The sequence below is a fragment of the Octopus sinensis genome, unplaced genomic scaffold, assembly GCF_006345805.1.
Source record: "Octopus sinensis unplaced genomic scaffold, ASM634580v1 Contig12345, whole genome shotgun sequence".
Taxonomy (NCBI): Eukaryota; Metazoa; Mollusca; class Cephalopoda; order Octopoda; family Octopodidae; genus Octopus; species Octopus sinensis.
The window spans coordinates 71,639-89,768 of NW_021832594.1; the positions used below are offsets into that span (position 1 = coordinate 71,639).

Consider the following 18,130-nt stretch of genomic DNA (forward strand, 5'->3'; position numbering starts at 1 on the left):
GTTGCCCTTCTTAGCTTCAACCACTTCACAGAAGTAGTGACAGGGTTGAGAAAAAGCAGTGGGCTATCCAATATCATAAGGGGCTAGTGTGGGCAGAAGATATGAGAGAAAAGGGTTTGGAAGGAAGCAATAGATTAATGGGGAGAGGAAACCTGGGTGAATCCTTGAAGGAAAGACCAGTGTAGGGGTTTCATGCAGGAAGGTGAGGAGGAGTGTCAAGGAGGCAGAGAAACTTTGGGGAAGAGGAGGCAGAGGGATATGGGATGAGGAGATTGTTATTAGTTTCTAAGATGCATCTTGCAAATGTTCAGTGATGTTTCTAGGGTCTCCACTGGGGTTTGGGTCTTCTAACATCAAACCCCACTCACCCAGTTGACCCAGCCAGGATTGATCAAGTCCCAACTTAGCATCCCAATAGCAGTAATCTCCCCTCTTCATCCCAAACCCACTCAGAGGCCTTCTCTGCAGTTTCTAACAATGCCGTTCATCAGAAAATACAGATATAAATAATACTTTCGACAGATACAATGAATGTACAAAGCATTGGCACATAAACATAAACTCATTCCTTTAGTTTACTAAATTGAGACTTACTGACACACAACAATATTAATCTTTTTTACTCTTTTACATGTTTCAGTCATTTGACTGTGGCCATGCTGGAGCACCGCTTTTAAATCTCTTTATAGTTCTTGTAAATGTCTATGACTAATCCTTGTTTTGTTTTATTCAGTGCCGGATTCTAATAACATTGACAGAACTAGTCACCAATTATATAAATAAATGGCACCATCTTCATTTGTTAAGGAAATCAAAGACCACCAAGAGTGCTATTGCAGTGGAATATGAGTATCTATTCCTTCTTTCTTTCTTTCTTTCTTTTTTTTTTTGTTCTCTGTTATCGGTGTTGAATGCTTTATTGTTAAACATTTTTATGCATTTGTGTGTGAATGAGTTAGTGGAGGATTGAGGGGAAAGACCCTACTGTCTTAGAAAAGAAACGGAAGGAAGGACATGTTGAGTGATGTAATCCTAGGTAAACTGTGTCTGATAGAAGAAAGAAAAAAAGACAGGATCGTAATTGCCAGAATGTATTTGATCATATGTCTACTTGAACTGGGGCTGAACAGTTTCTGGAGGAAACCCATCCAATTGTTAAGAGTAGCTGAACCAGTTCATAATTAGGCTCTTCATGAACAAATCATCGTTAGCTGCTTTACCTGTTCTGTCCCTCACAATGTTCTACATTGCAATCACATCCCACTGAGTCTATTTTGGGTTTACTTTAGTTGAAGTCTTTCAGCTATACTTGTGAGATTGTGTGATCAACCAGACTACTGGATGTTGTTATACACTGCTGGTCACAGTGCACTTTGCATTGTTTTAGCTGGATCAAATATTAATATATCTATTCCTACCAAATATATATATTTATATATATATATATATATATATATTCTTTTACTCTTTTATTTGTTTCAGTCATTTGACTGCAGCCATGCTGGAGCACCGCCTTTACTCAAAGAAATCGACACCAGGACTTATTCTTTGTAAACCTAGTACTTATTCTATCGGTCTGTCTTGCCGAACTGCTAAGTTACGGGGACGTAAACACACCAGCATCGGTTGTCTAGCGATGTTGGGGAACAGACACATACACACACATACATACATATATACATATATATATATACGACGGGCTTCTTTCAGTTTCCGTCTACCAAATCCACTCACAAGGCTTTGGTCAGCCCAAAGCTATAGTAGAAGACACTCGCCCAAAGTGCCACGCAGTGGGACTGAACCCAAAACCATGTGGTTGGTAAGCATGCTACTTACTACACAGCCACTCCTGCACTTGTAACGTAAATTCGGACAAAATGTCGCTAAGCATTTTATCTGACGTGCTAACAATTCTACCGGCTCAGAATATATATTATGACATCTGAACCTCAAGAATATGCCCTGACACTTGCCACCCTCTATATCTCTCTTTTCCTTTACTCAACCATCCTCTTTATATTCGGATCCCCCGCCTTTGTGAGTATGCCCGGCACTCTGCTACCATCTCTATCCTGCTTTCTCCCACATTCTCTCTCCTTCTCCTGCACTTCCCTCGGGTTGGGTAACCATGTATCTCCTTTGCAGCAGCACACCTGTTTCTGTTTTCATTTCTGATCTCTCTCTCTCTCTCCAGCCGGGTAACCTTGTACTTCCTCTACAGCAAGGCACCTCTTTCTGTACCTGTCTCACTATAACCTTTCATCATCTGACAGAAGATCACCTTCTCCAATTCCCTTTCCCCTCTCAAAAGTTTTTTTTTCTTGTCTTACAAGGTACTTGGTGACTCTGTTAGTGCAGGTGCCACTTAAAAAGCATCCAGCTCACACTGTAAAGTGATTAGCATTTGGAAGGACATCCAGCTGTAAAAACCCTGTCAAAACTGACCTTGCCTGTGCTTGTGCCACATAAAAAAGGACTAAGTCTACTCAGCTGAGTGGTTGGTGTTAGGAAGGGCATCCAGTTGTAAAAATCCTGCCAAAACAGTCACAGAAGTCTGGTGCAGGCTTCTGCCTGGCCGGCTCCTGTCAAACCTCCCACCTATGCCAGCATGGAAGGTGGACGTTAAACAAGAATGATGGTATGTGTACATCATCATCATCATCATTTAACGTCCGCTTTCCATGCTAGCATGGGTTGGACGGTTCAACTGGGGTCTGGGGAGCCCGAAAGCTGCACCAGTCCAGTCAGATCTGGCAGTGTTTCTACAGCTGGATGCCCTTCCTAACGCCAACCACTCCGAGAGTGTAGTGGGTGATTTTATGTGCCACCGACACAGGTGATATATATATATATATATATATATATATATAATATTTTAAAATAGTGTACATTTAAACACAAAAGAAAACTACCCTTTAACAGGTAATTTTTACATGCTAGAAATAGCAGCCAACATGGCCAAAATCACGATCTAATAGCAATTTTCGAAGTAAATGAAAAATAAAAACTTTTACCTTGTTATTTTTATTACCGGTTATACCATGGTTTCAAATTTCTTTGACCAATAAGATTATTTGCCATCCTTTGATAGGTAATTTAGCAAAACAATATTATCCACCATGTGCGTGTGGTAGGAGTTTGCTCCCCTGCTTGCAATGTATCAGATGCAGCTGTGCATTGTTAACCAGCTAGAGGAGATGTCCATGTTAAAGTGGCTACGAGCATTACTTTCTAGTACAACTACTATGACAATCTCTTAGATTTTAGAACTAGCTTTTTTGCTTAAATATATATATATATATAAATAAAACAAAGTGTCAGCATTAAGCAGTGTATAATTATGAGCAGAATTAGGGAAGTTGAAATATGTTTGTCACATATTTCAACTGCTAAAAGGCAGTTACTGTGGAGAAAATAAATCTCCCTTAGGCACATCCTGAAAAAAGTCAAACTTGAAACATCGATGTCTGGGATTCCTCATAGATGGCAACACTGAACAAACAGGGTGTTTTCACACCTTTACACCACAAGAGAGATTTATTTACCACAGTAACTGCAGGTGTATTTGCCATTTAACAGTTGAGGTGCCGACCATATTTCATCTTACTTAATTCTGCTCATGCTTACACACTACTTAGCACTGACACCTTGTTATTTACCTTGATTGAGCGATCTACTAGTGCAAATTAGTCTATGTGTTGACTGAATCTCTATATATATAACAGCAAAAATGTCTGTCTGTGTGTGTCCTTTATACAAATCCACAATTTTTCAGTTAGAGGGCTCGCATTTTCTATGGTCATTCAAAACCGTCCAAGGGTGGTCATGCACATCTTTACATTTCCTCAGTCACCCCACAAAGCCATTAAAAAAATCAATAGAAATGACTTTTTTGTGAATTTTCTATCCAAAACCCATTCAAAATGCCCGAAACTTGATACGCCAATTGAATGCCAGCTAGCTGTATATGATTGGTCGGAGATTTGGTCAGTACTCATGTGTATGTGCGCACGCACACAGCTGTATATGCATGCACTAGCACTATGCCCCGGCGTTGCTGGGTCATAGTGATAGTTATATATAAAGTTACAGCTTTTATTAAGTTCGTTTAGAGTTGCTTCCCTTAGATACATCTAATTGATAAGAGCCAATAAACTCAAAACATCAATATCTGGGATTCCTAATAGAGGGTGACACTGAACGACTGGGTGTTTTCACACCTTTTTACCATAAGAGAGGTTTATTCTCCATGGTAACTGCAGTGTATTTGCCTTTAAGCAGTTGAAATATGTGACAAACATATATCAACTTACCTAATTCTGCTTCTACATATATACATAGACATATATATAGCATGCCTGGCGAAATGCTTAGCGGTATTTCATCTGCCGCTACGTTCTGAGTTCAAATTCCGCCGATGTCGACTTTGCCTTTCATCTTTTCGGGGTTGATAAATAAAGTATCAATTTCACACTGGGGTTGATGTAATTGACTTAATCCCTTTGTTTGTCCATGTTTGTCCCCTCTATGTTTAGCCCCTTGTGGGCAATGAAGAAATATATATATAATATTTCTCGTTTTTCAGGTTCAGTTTCTTTCAAGGTGATTTTGATAATTTCCGAGCTCATATTGAGTTCAAGAAGCTTATTGACTTTATTGATGAACTTTGCCTCCTGGGATTACTCTGTGAGGATGACCACTTGATAATGGTACATTTCTGCCTATGGTTCCAAGAACAAGTAAGCCTTCTGTCTTTGTTTATTAAACATATTTGCAAAAGATATTGCTTGAAATCTAGTTTTTCTTTTCCACTTCATAATGGCTGAATTTTTATTAAAGACCAAAGCAAACTGCCTTTTGTGAGATAGTAACACTGCACAGAAAAGAGACCTATCAATTCTGTTTTTATTTCGCTACAATAAATCTTTTCAGTTCTATATTTAAGAGATGTGGAATTATGTGCATTATTTACATTCAACGGATATTTGTCCTCATCTTTTTTGTTAACACACCGTTTCAGCTGATATACCCTCCAGCCAGGTGTTTTGGAGAAATCTCAAACCTGGGTTCTCATTCCTAAGGTATATATTTCAATGTTATTATTATTATTCGTTATTATTGTTCAGGTCACTGCTTGGAATTAAACTCAGAATCTTGTGCTTAGTAGCCCATGCTCTTAACCACTACACCATATGCCCACAGGTCCCAAGATTCCGAGTTCAATTCCAAGCAGTGACCTGAACAGTAATAATAATAATAATAACATGGAAAAATATACCTTAGGAATGAGAACCCAGGTTCAAAATTTCCCCAAGACACCTGAAGAAGGCTGGAGAGTATATCAGCCGAAACGTGTTAACAACAAACAAGATGAGGACAAATATCCGTCGAATGTAAATAATGCAAATAAATTTTTTGTTATGAAGGTGCGCACTGTCTTAGCCTTGTGGTTAAGAAGCTTCACTCTTTTACTCTTTTACTTGTGTCAGTCATATGACTACGGCCATGCCGGAGCACCGCCTTTAGTCGAGCAAATCAACCCCAGGACTTATTCTTTGTAAGCCTAGTACTTATTCTGTTGGTCTCTTTTGTAAACACACCAGCATCGGTTGTCAAGCGATGTTTGGGGGGACAAACACATACACACATACATATATATATATATATATACATATATACGACAGGGTTCTTTCATCTCCGTCTACCAATTCTATTCACAAGGCTTTGGTCGGCCCGAGGCTATAGTAGAAGACACTTGCCCAAGGTGCCACACAGTGGGACTGAACCCAGAACCATGTGGTTGGTAAGCAAGCTACTTACCACGCAGCAACTCCTATTGTATTTTTCAGGTTTCAATCCCACTGCATGGCAGTTTAAGCATCTTTTATTATAGCTTCAAATCAACCCAATCTCTCTTGGTGGAATTAAAATTAAGCACATGGAAATTGTGCTGGGTTTCTTGTAATTGTCCTTACCTAGGTCACTGTCATATTGTTATTCTTTACATTAGTAAAGCTTTCGCTTATGACTAGCATGTAACTCTCATATTCAAACTGCTCCACTCATCTCTCATCTCTTGGATCGCTAGATTCTGAGTAGCTCACATTGACCTCATGTAAAATAACTGCTGGAGCATCGCCTTTAGTCAAGCAAATTGACCCCAAGACTTATTTTTTGTAAGCCTAGTACTTATTCTATCGGTCTCTTTTGCTGAATCGATAAGTTATGGGGATGTAAACACACCAGCATCACTTGTCAAGTGATGTTGAGTTTACAAACACAAACATATATATAAACACATATATATATATATATACACACACATATATGCGATGGGTTTCTTTCAGTTTCCGTCTACCAAATCCACTCATAAGGCTTTGGTCGGCCCGAGGCTATAGTAGAAGACACTTGCCCAAGGTGCCACACAGTGGGACTGAACCCAGAACCATGTGGTTCGTAAGCAAGCTACTTACCACACAGCCACTTCTATGCCTAATAAATACTGTTTTAATAATTACACTCAGCTAGCAAAAACAAAAACAAACCAATCACTGAATCACCCAAAATAGTATTAGCTATATTTTTGTAGCCCCTTCTAAGAGCCACAATTTTTGTGTAAATAACTCAGTATGATAAACTAATGAATCTCTGTAAGCTAGAAAAATAGGTGTGAAAAGATAATTAAATCTTAAAATAATTAAACATAATCGTTTATATACGGTTAGAAAAAAATATCTTCGTGTAATCCTGATGGCTAAAATTTCAAATGCCATCAATAGACTGAATTGATTTGCTACTTGAAAACAGTTAATTGAATTCAGGTATATTTTTCTTTAGGCTTTTGCACTCATTTAGTTACACTTTACTCATTTAATTATATGACACTAATGAGTTATTAGCTTCATAAGTTGGTGTTTTTTTTTGTTTTTTTTTTTACATTTTCTTAAATTTTCTGTAGACAGAATTTGAATTTAGTCAAACTATAACACAAGTTGATATGAATTTAAGATGCAATTATAATATTTAATTGCTTTCTTAATCAGTGCCACCTGAACTAAAATCAATTGAATCCATTTGTGTGGCCTGCAAGATGTATATTAAGCTGTCTGGTTGCATGACTTGTTTGGGTGTTTCCCTCTGTTTGCCGGCACGAGGCCAGGTCTGAAAAGCGAAGGGCTAAAGTCAACCAGCTAGAAACCAAGAGGATTGTATGGCAAAATGTAATATCACAATATCACTTTCATTTGAGAGTGGAAGCAAAAGAATTAGTTTTCCTTGCTGTTTTGTTCCTAAAACAAAAGCAGTCAGTTGTGTTTAGCATTTGATTTACCAGTATTTTAGATGTCAGAATTCGTGAATTTGTTACTAAAAGAATGTGAAATGCACCAGAAAACCAGTTGAAGGTATCGTTGTTTGCATTTAATTATGAGCATTATCAAGGTGCTGAGTTGGCGGAAACGTTAGCATGCCAGGCAAAATGCTTTGCAGTATTTCATTAGTCTTTACATTCTGAGTTCAAATTCAACGAAGGTCGACATTGCCTTTCATCCTTTCAGGGTCAAAATGAAAAACGTACCAGTCCAGCACTGGGGTCGATGTCATCAACCATCCCCCTTTCCCCCAAATTTCAGGCCTTGTGCCTATAGTAGGTGTTGTATCCATAACCAAAGCACTTTACTCTCAGTCCATCTAGCTTTAAATAGGGACCACATGGTGTGATTAACTATCTGCTGAAAACAGTAGTAGCTGCAACATTTTATGTTTCATTTGGTTGTAGTGCTGATTTGTAATATAGAGAAGGATGGTCTCTGTTGGGTGGATTTGCCTTCAATGAACTGTATATTGACAAAGTCTGTTGTGATGCTCATAATGATTTAAGGGGTTCTTGTTTATAGGATACATTACAAGATGCTTGAACAGGGGCATGTAGATTTGTGTTGCATCCGGGAGGTAAGGTGGGGAGGAAGTTCTACTAGGTTCCCCACAAACAAAGAACATATAAGATTTTCTGGGTAGGGAACAGTGATGAGGTTGGGGGCATGGTTGTACTCCTTGCTGAGAAATGGTTTGATAAGGGAGTCAGTCTGTGATAGAATACTTAAGCTTAGACTAGTGCTGCAACATGGATTAGCAACCATTATCTCAGCCTATACCCTTCAGCCAGGGCTACCTGATGAACAGAAAGACCAATTCTGTGACACTCTTACAGATTACCTCATTGATGATTGGCAGGGACCTTCTCTTTGTGGCTGGTGTCTTCAATGGGTGACTTCAGGATCAGGGCTAATGGCTGCCCAGAAGACGACTAGTGTGGAAAAGAAGGGTCTGGAAGCTTAAGGATCCTCTGAATGGACACAGATTTAGAAGCGTATTACTTGAAGCTTTTGACAAAAATGAGGAGGATATAGCATCACATAATATAGAGGACAACTGTTGAGGGAGCTTGCATTGTGGAAACAGATTTGAAACCAGGCTGCTGAAGTTCTGTGATGCAAATGATCTTATGATCTGTAATACTAACTTCAAGAATCCTGCCAGTCACCTGTTCACCTACCAGTCTGGTGGGTACATTAGTCAGGCTACATTCTCATCAGGAATCAAGAAAGATGGCTACTTATAAATGCCAAAACTTTCCCAGGTGAAGAATGCACCCCACAACATAGGTTAGTTGTTAGCGACTTCAGGGTCAGGGCTAATGGCTGCCCAGAAGATGACCAGTGTGAAAAACATGCGTTTGGAAGCTTAAGGATCCTCTGAATGGACACAAATTTAGAGATGTATTGAAGCTTTTGATAAAAAAAAGTGGAGGTGTAGCATCACATAATGTGGAGGACAACCTGTTGAGGGTCGGTGCAAAGTGCTCTTTCGACCTAAGGTGACATGGTGGTGGAACAATGTAGTTGACACGACCATTAGAGAAAAGAAACAGGCATGGAAGAACTGGAAGTGTGGTGGTAGTAGTACAAGATAGCCAGAAGAAAGCTAGGAGACAAGCTTACTTAGCCAGAGGGGAAGCAGATAAGGAATTTGCCCATGTTCTGCATCATGAGGATCAGAGACAGTGTGAGAGGGAAAACTGTAATGGCATAGGAGAGATATTTGTCTGCATGGATGATGGTTCTCTTGCATTTAATGATGCTGCAAAGTGAGAGACTCGGAGATGCCACTGTGAAAGGTTGCTAAATGAGGAGAATGAATGTAAGAAAATGAATCTGCCACATGTCGGCCCAACAGAGGGACCAGCTATCCAAATTGACAGTACCTTGGTAGGTAAAGCAATTAAGGGCATGAAGAGAGGGAAAACCCCTCAGTCCATTGAAACCAATATTAGGTCTAGATTTGAAGGTGGTGAACTGGCAGGATTGTTAGCATGCCAAGAAAAATACTCAGCAACACTACGTCCATCTTTACATTCTGAGTTCAAACTCTGCTGCGATCACTTTGCCTTCCATACTTCCAGGGTTAATAAAACAAGGACCAGTTGAACACTGGGACTGATATTATCAACTTACCCTTCCCCAAAAATTGCAGGCCTTGTGCCAAAATTTGAAACCATTATTACATCTAGTTTCAATTCTCACTTGTAGCTGTTGCAGTTCTCTTACAAAGTTTAGCAAAACATCCCTGGAAAGTTTAACAAAGCCTCCCAGAAAAGTATGCCTATTGTAACACCATTTTCCCCTCTCTCTCATACACTAAATGCATAATAAGTCATCTGTTTTTACTATGTAATAACTCCTTTCTTTCCACAGTTGCTAATAACCGTTCTGAACACCAACTTCCCATTATTGACCATTCCATCACCAGAATTTGTCAGTCGCCTCATTGTCTCTAATCAGTGCACAGTTATTTCACGTTTGTGCCGTATCATCTTAGAGTAAGTTTCACTAAATCCTTTCATGTTTCTGCTGATGCTCAGAATTGCTTGTAGGAATTTTATTATCTGTGTTTGTGTGTATTTTGTTTTTATAATCTAATTATTTTCTATTCTCATTGTTGGGTTGTTTCTATTTATTTAAGCTATATAAATGTTTTAAAAACAGTGGAATACATCGTCGTCATTTAGTGTCCGTTTTCTATGCTGGCATGGGTTGGACAGTTTGACAGTATTTGGCAAGCCTGAGAGCTGCACCAAGTATCAGTCGTCTGTTTTGGCAAGATTTCTATGGCTGGATGCCCTTCTTAGTGCCAACTACCTTACAGTGTGTATCGAGTGCTTTTTACATGGCACCAGCTTGAATTCAAAATAGATAAAGCTGTTAATAATTATGTGTAAATACTAAGTTAAAAAACGATTTGGATGAGAAAAGCCCCAGGCTACCTGTGGGACTTGAATCCACTTCTTTTGTTAATATGATAGATGTTCTACCATTGGACTATAGCATTCCTTTGAAGTTCTCCATCCATTGTAGAATTCTTCTTTTCTTACCAGCAAGAATTGTATGTAGTTTATGTGATGGCCTAGTGGTTAGGGTGTTGCACTCACAATCACCAGATTGTAAGGTCAATTCCTGGCCCTGGAGGCATGTTGTGTTGTTGAGCTAAACCCTCCATTTCCTGTTGCTCCAGTTTTGTTTGGGGACCAGCATATCATAGAAACAAGTAAAGGATAAATTATGCATCCTGGACTACATTATCTAATATGTATTATACCTTTAACCCTTTAGTGTTTAAACTGGCCAAATCCGGCCCAATATATTCTACATGTTTTATATTCAAACTGGCGATGTCTAGCCTCTCACACCTAACCTACAATGCCATTCTAAAGATAAGTAATCACATCATTGAAACCTCAAAGCTTTAAGATGATCCAGGATTAATTCAAAACAATTTGAGTGAAAAAGTATTACATTTAACAGAGTAATCTGAACACTAAAGGGTTAAGAAGGTATCATTTGAGTTGATACAGATTTGCTACCTATTTCTAGAGGATTCAGCAATTGTTCAACCAGATTCCTTTAATGGATGAAAAATTTATTTTGCTTGTGCCTCTTGTCTTTAAAAAGTCTGATAATGTTATTTACCTAACTCGTTGAAGCTAAGTTGATCTACATAAATATAATTGCTATTCAAATGGTCCAGACTCTTCATATTTTCCAAATCTTCAACCATGGACACTTTCTATTGAGTTAATAAAATTTAGCATAGATTCTTTGCAAAAACAATTGGATTGGATTGCCAATGTTGTGTCCACTGCAGGATGGAGGCCTCAGCATGTTCTCTCCACCAACCATGGTCTGATGTGTTGACCATGGATTTGAGCTTGTGATCATACTGGTTTCATGAGCCTTCTCTGCCACACTGGCTTGACACAGCTTGGCAGAGGGGTGCAGTTTTTAATACTTACACCCAGGAGTAGTTAAGTCAATTACATTGACACCCCACTGCTTAACTGGTACTGCGAAAAATGAAATACCACTAAGCATTTCACCCAGCATGTTACCAATTCTGCCAGATTGCTGCCTTAAGTAATTCTGTAAAATACAACCTCACACACAAATGTGCACATGCACACACACAAACATTTGTTTAGAGTTGATTGCTGGAAAAAAAAGTACTTGATACCATACTCTCTTTTACTTGTTTCAGTCATTTGACTGTGGCCATGCTGGAGCACCGCATTTAGTTGAACAAATCGACCCCAGGACTTATTCTTTGTAAGCCTAGTACTTATTCTGTCAGTCTCTTTTGCCGAACCGCTAAGTTATGGAGACATAAAAACACCAGCATCGGTTGTGATGTTGGGGGGGACAAACACAGACACACACGCACACACACACACATCTGTATACATATATACAACGGGCTTCTTTCAGTTTCCATCTACGAAATCCACTCACAAGGCTTTGGTCGGCCCGAGGCTATAGTAAAAGACACTTGCCCAAGGTGCTATGCAGTGGGACTGAACCCAGAACCGTGTGGTTGGTAAGCAAGCTACTTACCACACAGCCATTCCTAATGTTTTATTTTGGTCAAATCTATCGCTTGCTACTCTGAGTTTTTGTCTCTTGGTTTTGCAGGGGCTTCAAATAGGTTAGTAATGAAGAAATGATGGAATTGGCAGGTTTATATATAGGATTCCTGTCATAGTGTATGATGGATGAAGGACAAAAATGAAGAAACAAAAAGACAGAAAGGGGAAGAAGAAGGAAAGTAAGAAGCAGAAAGGAAGCAGGTTATGATAGGGGTAAATGAAGAGCATTGGACAGATGATATATATATATATATATATATCCTCATCATCATTTAGCATTCATTTTCCATGCTGGCATGAGTTAGACAGTTTGATTAGAGAGTAAGCTGGAGAGCTATGCCAGACTCTAGTCTGTTTTAGTTTGCTTTCTATGATTGGATGCCTTTCCTAATGCCAAGTTATATATATATATATAGGCGCAGGAGTGGCTGTGTGGTAGGTAGCTTGCTTACCAACCACAGGTTCAGTCCCACTGCATGGCACCTTGGGCAGGTATCTTCTACTATAGCCTCGGGCCGACCAAAGCCTTGTGAGTGGATTTGGTAGACGGAAACAGAAAGAAGCCCATCGTATATATGTATATATATATGTGTGTGTTTGTGTGTCTGTCTGTCCCCCAACATCGCTTGACAACTGATGCTGGTGTGTTGACGTCCCCATAACTTAGCGGTTCAGCAAAAGAGACCGATAGAGTAAGTACTAGGCTTACAAAGAATAAGTCCTGGGATCGATTTGCTCGACTAAAGGCGGTGCTCCAGCATGGCTGCAGTCAAATGACTGAAACAAGTAAAAGAGTAATATATAAACTATAAATTAAATAGAGAGATGCAAATGACAATCCAATAATTTATTTATATTATTTATATTGGCTCCCATGCAGGTGGCACATAAAAAACACCATTTGCCAGTACCGCCTGACTGGCCCTTGTGCCGGTGGCGTGTAAAAGCACCCAACACACTCTCGGAGTGGTTGGCATTAGGAAGGGATCCAGCTATAGAAACTCTGCCAGATCAAGATTGTTTGTAATTTGCATTATACCGCTATTTATGCTTTATTCAACCAGTGAATGTTTTACACACCCCTTTGAAAGAATCTTTACCTTTGTTACCGTGTGTGTGTGTGTGCGTGTGTGTGTGTGTGCGCGTGCGCGCGCGCTTTCTACACTCACGGAGTGGTTGGCATTAGGAAGGGCATCCAGCTGTAGAAACACTGCCAGATCGGACTGGGCCTGGTGCATCCTCCTGGCTTCCCAGACCCCGGTTGAACCATCCAAACCTTGCTAGCACGGAAAACGGATGTTAAATGATGATGATGATTTTCATTCATTTCTTCTTTTCTTCTTCCAGTTACTCGAGTGTGTTCCAGAACTTAAAGAAGCTTCAGACACCCTATAAACTTGACAAACACATTAAAAAGTTGAATGTGTATGTTTTAGATGTCTGCAATGCTCTTTGGCGTTACAAAGCTTTTGATACTGCACAACAAACTTCTGATTCCATTTTGTTTGATTTTGATATCTTCTCCATACCTGGAATTCGTAGCAAATCTGTGACTTCATCTTTATCCGTGTGTCATCACCAAGCGTTCTTAGGACATGTACTGTTATACCTGAGAAAGGTTGGTTATCTCTCTCTTCATTCACCATTTCTTGTTCTCCCACCACTCATTCTATAAAATTTAATTTCTTCTTTGTGTTTGTACTTCAAAATATTACAACAAACAACAAAAAAAAGACGTTTCTGTTTATATATTCACAATTAAAAATATGTAATTGCTCTTTTACTTGTTTCAGTCATTTGACTGTGGCCATGCTGGAGCAAATTGACCCCAGGATATATTCTTTGTAAGCCTAGTACTTATTCTATTGGTCTCTTTTGCCGAACTGCTAAGTTACAGGGACGTAAACACACCAGCATTGGTTGTCAAGCAATGTTGGGGGGACAAACACAGATACACTAACGTATATATGTGTATATATGTGTATATATATATATATATAGTTAATCCAAACAAGAAAACACAAAAAAACACAGCAACGCGAGGACGTGGAACAAATAAAGTATTATTGGACGCTCAGGAAAGAAGGGAAGAAGGAGGGTTTAACGTTTCAAGCGGAGCTCTTCGTCGGAAACATAGAAGGAAAGATCCCGAGAAGGGAAGACAGAGGAAATATATATGTATATATATATATATATATATACACACACACACACATATATATAACGGGCTTCTTTCAGTTTCCATATACCAAATCCACTCACAAGGCTTTGGTTGGCCCGAGGCTATAGTAGAAGACACTTGCCAAAAGTGCCAAAAGTGGGACTGAACTCGGAACCATGTGGTTGGTAAGCAAGCTACTTAGCCACTCCTACACCTATGTAATTAGTGTCATCACCAATTAACATTCAACAGTAGTTCGCCATCATAATCTCATTCCAGAATCCTTGATATCAATCTTCCAGGTAAAAATTCTCCTTGTGTATCGGTGCACCAAGATTTTCAAGAACGTTCTATATGAGATTATAAAAAATTTAATTTAGAAAAAACATGCAGCAACTAATATCTTTGAAAGCTTCAATCAGTTTCCTTATTCCATTTCAAAAAGTAGGAGGCCTGAAATCAGTGCAGCAAACTACCATACCTTGCAGTTTTTAGTTATGACTGAGTTACAAACGTCTCCTTTCTCGTCAAGGACAACTTGGCTTTTGTTTTTCATGAGATCAACAAGTCCCAAAGTACTTGGATTGGTATACTTGCCTGAAACCCTTAAGGGCAATGCCCCTGTCTGGCCAGTATCCTATAAGTGAAACAAGTAAACAAATATAATTTTCTTATAATTAAGCCTACCTTTCTGTTGTTTAATAGATGTGGTATCTATTATTTCCTTCTTTGGCACAATGTCAAATAATGTGTTGGGATGGTCACAACTGGAGTGCCTTTCATTCTAGGCTTCATGTTGAGCTAAAGAACAGGAACAATTATTTTGCATAAAGTTTCCTAGACTTCATATACTTTAAAGCTCTGAAATTTTTTATCTACCATTCTTCTAATACTTACCATTCTTGTATTAATATTTTAATCTATTAATAATGCATTTCACCTGCATTATTCTGTGTTGTTTACAGGAATATATTTGCATATTTCGGATTCTTTTCATCATCTTTCTTTATTCCTTTGCTATTTCTGGTGAGTGGAAGCAAGAATGTTTCCTTGGAATATTACTTTGATAGAGTAATTAACTCAGTTGTCCTGCCACACACCAATCACATTCCAATAAACACATAAATTAACCGGAACATACACGCTCTCCGTAAGAGGCAAAATATTTTTTCCTTGGCACAATAAACTAATGGAAATGCTACTACTAAGATAACATCCAACACTCCCCCAGCTTTCTTTACTCATTGTTTCCCTCTCCTCCTCTTCCTTTTATTCTCATTTAATTTTAATTTATTAATTTATTCACCTGCAATAACCAGAAAGGTGTTTTGTTTTTCTTTAATAAATTCCTTTCTCATTCCTTCAGCCAGTCTATCTTTTAACCTTTGCTGCTGCCTTAATCAGTATTCAATAAGTTAACTGTTGTTTAACCCTAGGTCAGCCGGTGGTCAAAAGTGTTTGGGCCTTGATCGTCCTTTTTTTATATATATTATCTCTTTAACATTTATACTGGCCAGATCCAGCCTCTCACACCTACTCTCCAATGCCATTCTAAAAATATACAATTACATCAAAGCTACGTGATAATACATAAGGTCCAAACAAGGTGAATAAATACACATTACATACGAGAGAGAGAGAGAGAGGGAAAACATATGAGAGAGAGAGAGTAATATGAATGCCAAAGGGTTAAAGGTAAATGTCATGGGCATTCAATCAGTTAATTAGTATTTAATTATTTGTCTTTCTTTATTCTACACTTTGGTTCTGGCTGACTGAAAAAACAGATACCAGTTCTTTCTATGCTAAACTAGTGTACCATTTTATAAAAGACATGGAATCTCTCTCTCTCTCTCTCCCCCCCTCTCTCTTGTCAAGACAGGAAGAGTAGTGACTCTGAGCATTTTCAGGGACTCTGAGCTTTATAGGGTGGAGGTTATTCTCATATCAGAGGCCAGGGACCTGAATACTTGTAGCAAAGTGGACTCTTCTAATGGTATCTATGAAATTGAAACTGGAGTTTTCTTACAGCAATATTTAAATGACATTTAACCAGAGAACTACAATTCAACAATCAGAAATAAGTATATATATACAACCTTTTGATTTTCAAGATACTAATATCAAAATGTTTTTGTCTTTTCTCTCTCCTCAGGAAATGCCCCAGAGCCGACAGCATCCTTCATTGATACGAGTAAGTATTTATCAAATTATTCTTTTCTACTCTAGGAATAAGGCCCGAAAATTTTTGGAGAAGGTGGGTGGCTGTCTATTAGATCGGCTCCAGTACGCAACTGGTACTTAATTTATCGACCTTGAAAGACGAAAGACAAAGTCAGCCTTGGCTGAATTTGAACTCAGAACATAAAGACAATCAAAATACCTATTTCTTTACTACCCACAAGGGGTTAAACACAGAGGAGACAAACAAGGACAGACAAACGGATTAAGTCGATTACATTGACCCCAGTGTGTAACTGGTACTTATTTAATCGACCCTGAAAGGATGAAAGGCAAAGTCGACCAGCATGGCCACAGTCAAATGACTGAAAGAAGTAAAAGAGTAAATAGTAGCCAAAGCCCCTCTCAAATCGCATCCTAAAGAATATATCATAACTGATAGTTAGATACCTCTGAAAAGTTGTGATGGCAACAGTTGGGATATCTCTGGGTATAGGAAGAATATAATCTACAATTAAAATATCTAATATCTATTGCTTTTTGGTGTGGGTTGACCTTCATCAACAAAATTACTCTCTGTTATTACCAATATTATGTGTTACATCTTCAGTTCTTTAGCCAAAAATAATCTTACTAGATATTCTGAAATCTCCTTTTTTCTCTTTTTTTTTTACAGATAAACCGGAAAAGATATTTCCAGTTTCTGCGTGATCAAGAATTGGGAGGTTTAACTGATTTCATTTCTCGGTTGCAAACAGTAAGTTTCTCTTCTTCTTAATAACTGCTCACAAACACCCTAATATATATTAGGGCACCTGTTTGGGTCATCAATTTGTTAGTTCTTATTCAGACAGGTTGAGTGGGGTGGAGGCAGAGCCCATACTTTTCTGATATGTTCTAATTTTGGCAGTTTCTTTGATTGGATGTCATTTTTAACACCAACTACTTTACACAGTGTACTGGCACCAGCACAAGAGAGGTTGTCATTTCCTCAACAAGCTAAAACTAATGTCAAACACTTTACAGAGTGTACTGGCTGCTTTTGACGTGGCACCATCACCAATGCTTTTTACATCAATTTGTTGAATCAATAGATATATTCCAGAAAGAGTAACGAAGGCAGAAGGTGAAATCTTTTGTAAAACCAGTATTTACAACTTGACAAATGTTTTACCTGCATCTTTTTTACTCTTTTATTTGTTTCAGTCATTTGACTGTGGCCATGCTGGAGCACTGCCTTTAATCGAGCAAATCAACCCCAGGACTTATTCTATCGGTCTATTTTGCTGCACTGCTAAGTTACAGGGACGTAAACACACCAGCATCGGTTGTGCCGGTTGCCAAGCGATGTTGGGAGGACAGACACACACACATACATATATATATATATATATATATATACTTATATACGACGGGCTTCTTTCAGTTTCCATCTACCAAATCCACTCACAAGGCTTTGGTCGGCCCAAGGCTATAGTAGGACACTTGCCAAAGGTGCCACACAGTGGGACTGAACCCAGAACCATGTGGTTAGTAAGCAAGCTACTTATCACACAGCCACTCCTATGCCTGGTAATTTTTTTTTTTTGGTAATTTTTTGGTAATATTTTTGTCTTTTCAATTAAAACTAAGCAGCATTACTTCACAATTCTTGAACCTCTAATTTTATTAATGTTGTTGCTACTAAATATTTAAATATTTCAAGCTTTAAATTATCCATTTAGGATAATTTAGAGCTTGCCTACCTAGCATTCAAACCAGCCATATCCAGACCAAAATTCTACTTGTTTTATCATGAAACTCGTGAGATCCAG

The 18,130-nt window shown here is 38.6% G+C and overlaps 1 protein-coding gene across 1 annotated transcript in view; it reads left to right on the top strand.

The window, feature by feature from the left end:
* The window catches only part of LOC115229285 (centromere protein I-like), a 58,025-nt gene that overhangs the window by 37,856 nt on the left and 2,039 nt on the right, over nt 1–18,130 (top strand). Inside the window, exons 13-18 of the mRNA XM_036499162.1 lie at nt 734–849; nt 4,586–4,739; nt 9,753–9,877; nt 13,322–13,592; nt 16,291–16,329; nt 16,993–17,073. Of these exons, the coding sequence (XP_036355055.1) occupies nt 734–849; nt 4,586–4,739; nt 9,753–9,877; nt 13,322–13,592; nt 16,291–16,329; nt 16,993–17,073 (786 nt within the window). The remainder of the gene's footprint in view (nt 1–733; nt 850–4,585; nt 4,740–9,752; nt 9,878–13,321; nt 13,593–16,290; nt 16,330–16,992; nt 17,074–18,130) is intronic.